Source organism: Amblyomma mixtum, chromosome 6 (genome assembly GCF_055824585.1).
Source record: "Amblyomma mixtum isolate Tamu chromosome 6, ASM5582458v1, whole genome shotgun sequence".
NCBI classification, from domain to species: Eukaryota; Metazoa; Arthropoda; class Arachnida; order Ixodida; family Ixodidae; genus Amblyomma; species Amblyomma mixtum.
In genome coordinates this window covers 94,091,462-94,099,840 of record NC_143017.1, presented here as the reverse complement: position 1 = coordinate 94,099,840, position 8,379 = coordinate 94,091,462, and the positions used below count along the sequence as shown (strand labels likewise).

Genomic DNA, 8,379 nt, shown 5'->3' with positions numbered 1-8,379 from the left:
GGAAGAGGTGGACATCAGCAATTTTGCTGCACATTCCCTTATAACCGAAGATTTGGCCATGGAGAGAGTTGCGGCGAAATTCGTGCCGAAGCTGCTCACGGTGGAGCAAAAGTAGCTTCCTGTTGAAGTCTCACAGGACATACTGGATTCCACAAACATGACTTCATCAACACCATAATCACTCGTGACGAGTCTTGTGTGTACGGGTGTGACTCGGAAACTAAATCCCATTCGTCACAGTTGAAGCATTCCACGTCACCAAGACAAAAGAAGGCCCGCGCGCAGCGATGTCAAAATGAGGCTGAGTGCTTTCTTTGACTCCCTCTCTGTGGCAGACCACGAGTACACACCCCACAGGGTCAAACAATGACCAAAGAGTACTACAGGGATGTCCTCCATCGCCTACGTGGTGCTGTGCGGCGCAAGAGACCGGAGTTGAGGTCAACAGGAAATTGGCGCAACCAGCACGACCATGCTCCTGCACATTCCTTGCATTTGATTAACTTCTTTGGCGAAAAACCAGACTCCTGTAGTTCAACAGACTCCTTACTCTCCTGGTATGGCCCCCTGTGACTTCTGGCTGTTTCCCAAAATCAAGAGGCCATTGAAAGGAGCACGAGTTCAGACAAGAGAGGAGATTATGGCTGCAACGACAGCTGAGCTAAACTCCATTCAGAAAGGGGCCTTTTCGGAATACTTGCGACAATGGCAGCACCGCTGGAAGAAGTGTGTGGAGTCCTTAGGAGACTACTTTGAAGGTGATCAGGTTTCCAACGCTCCAGTTATGCCGGTTTTTTTTCTTTGGCCAATGGTCGGATACTTTTCTAACAGACCTCGTATATATAAACCTGGAAGGTTTCCCACAACGCGGTGGGCAGCCTGCCTAAAAGCAGGCTTTAGAGAAACGAACAAACAAATAAACACGCAAACATGCAACGGCTAAATGCGGAGACGCCAGATACTGGTCCACGAGGCCTGAAGAATGTGCAAGAAATTGAGCAGTCTTGTTGCTCTTACTTTTTCAAGAACCTCAGCAAGGTCGTTTCCATTGAGCAAAATGCCTCCGTGTCCGGAGGTGGTTTGGAAGCTGATGTTCTTATTTCTGGGTGCTTGGAACTCCATGTTGCCGTTGTCTAGTATGGTCCGTGGTCTGAAACACATAGGAAGAGATTGAGGTTAGCTATGATCCTTTATTTAAGAGCTGAAAGAAATAATGTAGGCTGGTGAAACGAAAGCTCGTAATGAAGCTCAAGCATGGCGGCAAACGTAAGTTACTGTGCTGCGTGCTGCGTTCTTGCTTTTCCTGGCGTCTCCATTGTGGTAATCTAGCCGTGTTATTTCTACAGTGCTTTTGTTTAGAACGTTACCAGAAAGTGATAGGTGGCTGAGGTAAAGTTTGTTAGATTCAGGATATACAATGCAGGTAAGTCTGCAAGACTAATGTTCTAAGAATAAATGCTCCCAAATATGTTGAAATTTTGAGCGCATACATTATCAGTGCACTGTTTGATAGTTGGATTTGTGAGTCACGTGTATATTCCCATTGTAAATATATTTTTGCAACGGAACCCAAAGGCATCTAGCGGAGTCACCCTCAAAAACTCGCCATTAATAAACCCAACTAAAAGCAAACTTGTATGCGGCAAAAGCGGTCTTTAGAGCATTTGCGCGCCTCGTGACATGGATTTACAACTTTAGACGTTTTATTAAATTTAAATCGTAGAAAGAAAAGTACATGATAAGTTATGCCACCTCAAAATAACAAGCAGAAGACCAAAATCCGGAGAATATTTTCTGTTCTCTGCTCCCTCATGTATCCCATTATTGTCTAATAAAGGTGGCTCTTCAAAGTCATTTCACGTCTTAAGCACTTCCTGTAAACAGAAGCGCCTGGAGGAACTCGTAATCCCTTTAAACGCACGGCACTTTCAACCCCATCTCGATAGCTGAACCTACACGACCATCACTCCTGCCGTGGTGGCTCAGTGGTTACGGTGCTCGGCTACTGGCCCGAAAGACGCGGGTTTGATCCCGGCCGCGGCGGCTGAATTTCGATGAAGGCGAAATTGCAGAGGCCCGTGTACTGTGCAATATGTCAGTGCACGTTAAAGAACCCCAGGTGGTAGAAATTTCCGGAGCCCTTCACTAGGGCGTCCCTCATAGCCTGAGTCGTCTTGGGACGTTAAAACCCAATCAATCAATGTAGAGCGACCATCACGTTGCCTTTTTTTCCTTGCGCTTGTGACATCTTTTGCTGAAGACGTTTGGCAAATTAACTAAAAAATTACGGAGGGCACGTAAGAATACTTAGGCGCTTTTAAGGCGAAAGCATTAATTTTTTCACTAATTCTATTCTAATGACACACCTACTCAACATAGAGCCGTAAGCCAGCACATACCTTATGTTCACCTTTATTCGCCAAGATGCAACGTGGTTTTGTGTCCTATAGGTTGCGCGCTCACCTCGCTATCTGAAGGTCCTTAGTTAAATTTCCCCGTACTTTGGAAATAAATGTTTTCTGTGGTGATGGCATCATTGGGGTTTTCTGGGCCACTTTTCCTGGACGCAGACAATGACGCGGGATTTCATTGCAAATAGGCCGTATAATGCCTTCGCCTTAAAAGCCTAAATTTTAGTCAACATAAGAAATAATTTCTCATGTTTCAAAAGTTTCATCGCAAATATCTTTCCTTTCTTAGCGGCTTTTTTAATACGCCCTTTTTTTCTGTATGCATTTATTATTCATTACTTTTAATTTCGCCGTCCGAGAAAATTTCCCACGACTGTGGAAATAAAAAATTACACAGTCGTGTATTACAGTGGCGTTCAAGAATTTTCTAGCCCTGGCAAGAGCACTTCGCTGTACAAAGAGTTCCAACGTTCGATAACGCGAGGAAACACAGGGGAGGAGCTAAATTTTGGCATATTACTGTGATACTTGTAAATGCGAAACGTTGAGAGTATGGTGATTTCTTGCAGTCAATTCTTTGAAAAAACTATCGATACTGGCTTAGAAGCGCAAAACTGGATGAATTAGCAAGATTGTTGTAAAAATATTCGATCTGCCGATATTCGATCTGCCGATGGTGACCAATAAAAGAGCAAACTTTACTTTGAACTAATCTTAGCTCATTATTTTTTTACAGCGACGTTAATTGGCTCAGGGCATAAAAGGGTATGTAATGATGGACGTCGAGGATGCTTAAATAAATGACAAAAAATAAACAAATGAATGAAATTCTAGCTTATTTATATCGGTCTGCTCACACGAATTCAAAAACAGACATAGTGGAAAAGTGGATACATTCAAAGTTTTTAAGTGAAAGGGACCCTGAAGGGAAAAAAAGATCTTGGCTTTCACAGACAAGGTACTGCGTTCTAATCAGTTAGCGACCACTCTCATCAAAAACGGAGGTTTTATAAGCCAATAAGGGCGAAAAACGAAGAACAGGTGTCGCCATCACCGGGAAATTGTGCAAGTGCAATGCATGCGTTAACACCTTTCAAAAACCGCGGATCCAAGATGCTAAGCTCTACCGCCACTCACTTCAGAATGACGACAACCCACGCTTTTTGGTCAGCAGTCTGAACCGACTAGCGAGAAAATTCGAGTTTCCTCGATGATAAATGTGTCTTTTGCTGCAGGGCTAACCGAAACATAGCCAGAAAGAGCCAGCACTAACTGGCGCATTTTTCGATTTCGGGCATGCGTAAGTACTGGTGTACTTATGTTCCGTCTTTATCAAAAGTAACCGAGCAGCTGCGACCGGCGCTGAACTCTGCTCCCCGTCTACGAATGAAAACTGGCTGACGTAAACTTGCGCCCTCGCACACCTTCCTTCGATGATAAGAAGTAAGCTGGTAGCTTGTGCTGCCAGCGATTTCGTGCCTTGGGAGCACTGTCACTGAGCGAGGGCGCAGGCTTACATCAGCCACTCGCAGCACGGGAGCAGCAGCCAGCGTCGGAGATCGTAGCGCCGCCACTCGGCACCGAGCCCGCTCCGGCCGCCGTCAATGTTGCTGGGTTACTTTCGGCAAGACGGTAGTATGTCCCTAAAGCTTGCTTTGTGGCAGGCGGAGCGCCAACCCACTGGGGTGTGAGCAGGTTACCCACCTGCCCACAAACCTCGCGAAATATATGTGACTCTTTTGAACTGGTACGTTTTTGACCCATATAAGATGTCATTTTGTCTTAATCCTTCCTACAATTTATTGTCTGCTGTTTGCGCCTGCTTGGGACACTGTATTGTTATAAATTGCTCGAAGTACTAATCGTATTCCTCCTGAGGTGGTGATCTGTTGACGTATTGCATTTTGCGTTTGATTATTTATTTCCGCTACATTGGTGGCTTTCGTTTGTGAATGGTTTGAAGGAAATCAATTTTGGCCAGTTTTTATTTTATTTTTTATTATTACAAATACCTCAAGGGCCCTTGGGTGAGGGCTTTACATGAGGGGCTTTACATGAGGGTTCTGTTATGTTGTGTTTTTTACCCTAAATGCTATGTACTGAATTGTCGCATTTCTGATTGTACATTTTAGGGTTGTATTGTGTTTTATATTGCACAAAAATCGCAACTCCTGTCTTGGCCCGAGCTAACAGTATGAATGAATGAATGAATGAATGAATGAACGAATGAATGAATGAATGAATGAATGAATGAATGAATGAATGAATGAATGAATGAATGAAAACGTCTGAGGGTTCGGTCTTTGTGTACACAATGTGGTAAAGGCAGAAGATTCCACATTACAGCATCCGCACCGGCTGTGCTCGAACTCTGCACGGTTTGAATAAGAGACGACTCGAATCGTGTTCACCCTGTTCCTCGTATGGGGTTTTTACCGTGATTCACGTCTGTACCTTATGAGCTGTCCAGAACATCACGAAAAGAGGCGTGTACGGACCGCTTCTCTGAAGAGGACAGAATGTTTGACTCGAGGACCAGTTATATCGGCGGTAGGCTTCGCAGCTTTTCCACCCGTGTCTCCATGATACACAACTGAGCGACACATATTGACGGCGCAAGTATATTAGCTTCTGCTATCTCCAGACAGTCTCGTGACATAAGAATGAAACTGGAGCGTGCCACGAATAGTCAGGTGTTTTGGTATACTAAGTGTCGTTGCGTCCGCGCAGTTGCCAACAGTAATTTGAAGGACAATTCTGCCAGCAGCCAGCAGCCACATCAACCTCGCCCGAGCTGTTCTTTGCGGGACATAGGAAGCGAGATTTTGATGCAGGCACTGGTTTTAAAGGGGCTTTGCTTGTGCTAGAGTGCAGCCACATAAAGAAACAAATAAATGTATCTTAACTCACTCTGCACAACACCAGCAACGTGCCCTTAAATGATCAGCGAAATGGCTTTGTTTCTTCCGCCGCTCGCGTCTTCAGCGTTCTTAAGAAGCCTGTTGACGTCTGTATGTTTGTAACATTCGAGCCTTTTCAGTGCATTTTCTGATACTGTGTTTATGTGTTCTGACAACGAGAAACTGAAGAATTTAAAGGCTGAAATGCTCGTAATCAGATGCATTCCAAGAGGATATTCGGTAAACTACTGCAGAAAGGAAAGTGCTAGCGACTGGAAAACGGGCATGCAGACGCGTCTAATACAATTGATTTGCATTTGCCACCTGTGGCACCATCAAGAGAACGATAGAAATAGCTTGGTTGATTTGTCATGATCACTTGGAGCGTCAGTTGAGTTGCAGTACACATTCATCTGCATACAGGAAGTATTCACCAACGTCGCAGTGTTTGCAGTTTTACTGCACATAAAGCACGGCGAAAGTTCACGCCGTGTCCTGTGGAACTGCCCCCACCTGTTCCAGCCTGCACCACTGAAGCTACGCGTCGCGTGGCTGCCTCCTATAAGCCTGTTTTAGAGTCATTATGGGGGAAATATTAGATTTACATGAAGAATAGAAGGCGGCCAGATGGTACTCGGACACTTTCATAATAAAAATCTCAAAAAGAATATGTTCCTACATTCGCGGAGAGGTTGTTTGGTCAGAGCGCTGTTTTCAGGGGGGATTTTCAATATCAGCATAAAAAAGAAGTACCAAACGTTACAAGCGCGGAAATGCTGTCTGTAGAATGCATCTAACTGAAATCCCCCCTGCGAAAGCCTTTATATGTACTTTCAAACATATGACTCAAGAATTGGCCTCTTTGCCAATTATCTATCTTTTCATGATTTTCAACTTGTTTTTTTTGTCAGTGCATGAATTTTTTGAGTGTCTTAGCGAACGTATAAGGATTATGTTTAGACTAGTGAGACATACGTCGCATGCATATACGCCTCTTCACTTGTTCTTTCAGCACTCACAGATGGTATGATACTGTGTACGTACTTCCAGGTACCATTCGTTGCTGACTTGGACCGTCAGTGAAGCATTTCCGGTTTATGTCAATCAAAAATGTGTGAACGAATCAACAAAACGAACGAAGCGACAGAGAACTAAACGGAACCAAATTAAACCCGAATTCTGGTGTGAGCACTGGTGGCTCTTTGAGCGTCCACTTTAGTTAGCTTTTGCTTTTCCATATTTTTGAATCTTAATTTGTACAGTATACGTTATCTGTTAACTTGGCCGGCCGCCTGTTTAGCTTTTGAATGAAGCCTAGCTTACTATTTATATGCATTCATCAGCGACTATTTTTACACAGCAAAGGTCATAATTTCTTCGAATACCTTTTTTTTTGTATTTTTCCCGAAGCACATCAACCTCGCGTAAAAATTAGCCCCGCGAAGAACTTGAGTAAAGGACGCGCTGATGGGTTTTCACCTTTACTTGCCGATATTTAGTATTCCCGACCTATTCTGACGTTACGACTTTACCGCATTCGAGAAATATTGAGCTCGTGAGAAATACGCCGCTCACAGTAACTGAAGCAAACGACATCAACTGAGGCAAATGCCAGACAACGATACTGATGTTATCGTACCGGCCCCGAATACTAATCTCGGCCGTGAAAAGAGATAACGAGCACTGAATATGGGCACGTGCGTATTTAGCAAAAAGTGCGCTTCTCAGAGAGCGAGCATTACTCGAGCGCTTACATAAGCCGGATAATGGCTGAAGAAGATGCGAGCTAACTTAATAAGGCTGCGAGTGTACCCGGGGTAATCAGCGTACGCCGAGAGAGAAGTGCGGCCTGGATTTCCGCTCTCACGTGTCCAAATGGTTGGGCGCAAGCTTAGAAAGATGTTGCCAGACTTGAGCGATTGCATAACTCAAGTTTTCTGTTTCTTTTTTCGGGTGCGCAAGATAAGGTGCTCGATTACCTAATTGGCTAACTGAACTGCAAGTCTAAGAGCGAAATAAAAGCCAACATATCGCAAATGCACTAATAGGTTAGAACACACATGAAGTCAGAGAAGCATGACCGCATGCCCGCACGCACAGACGGGCGTGCACACACACATCACACATACATACACATGTGTGTACACATACACACACGTATACACGCATACACGCATTCAGTAGTGAGTTCGCGGTTCCTTTAAGCTATGGACATGCGGCTATTGAGCCGGAAAGCACGAAACTCTTAGGACATTTAACGTCAACAATTCGGATTCAACATATTCAGTCTGCGTATTCTGCCGTCGGTGAAAGCGCCAACATAAATGCAACCTCTATGCCACCGAGATGATTTTCACCGGCAATAAAGCACGCTCAGGAGTAAGGCACTCCAATGTGCGCGCACCTGTTACGGTTGATTGTTAGAAACCACACTCGGACCTGAAAACACAGAAGGTATTAATATGTGTTTTTCATGCGTGTCTATAATATTTTCTCGCGTGATAGAATATTCTCAGCGACAATTTTAATACGTGGTCGCTTCTTCTACAAGCCGCCGACCCTCGTTCTGTGCGCCTCTTCGGTCTGTGGCTGTCAGCCTTAAGGAAGATGAGTCACGGCTGCTTCTAGAGACTACGGCGTGTCCTCATAGAAGCGCTATAAGAATAACAGTCTTCCCTCGTTGCAGAAAGAAAGGATAGAAACGTTTTTATCTTATTTTGATGCTAACTGCCTGCGTTTGCATGATATGAAACATAGGAAAAAAATGAGTGTCAATAGAGTTAGTGTGAAACCAGTAACTCACCGGTTTGTGGACGAGTATTCGGCCGCCATGGGAGTGACGAGGAGCACGGTGGCCGCTTGCACGGTGGCATCTGCATTTTTTCCCTTTTAAAGTCAGTATTCTTCTCAGAGAACGTTTTATTATATGGTATGAACTGTAAAGCTTGATCACGAACAAGTTAACTTCGTGAAAGCTAGTTAACTTCTGTGAAAATGTCTTCGACCCGTTCTTCCCTTATAAAGGTGTTCTATAGACTGCCTATAGTGTTTGTATTGCCTAGACTAGA

General features: G+C 44.4%; 1 protein-coding gene across 1 annotated transcript in view; it reads right to left on the bottom strand.

Moving 5' to 3' along the window:
• Positions 1-8,143, bottom strand: part of LOC149339728 (CUB domain-containing protein 2-like) — a 19,664-nt gene extending 11,521 nt beyond the window's left edge. Inside the window, exons 1-2 of the mRNA XM_089550982.1 lie at positions 8,115-8,143; positions 1,018-1,150 (exon numbers count right to left, since the gene is read on the bottom strand). Coding sequence (XP_089407108.1) covers positions 1,018-1,150; positions 8,115-8,143 — 162 coding nt within the window. The remainder of the gene's footprint in view (positions 1-1,017; positions 1,151-8,114) is intronic.
• Positions 8,144-8,379: the final 236 nt, after the last annotated feature.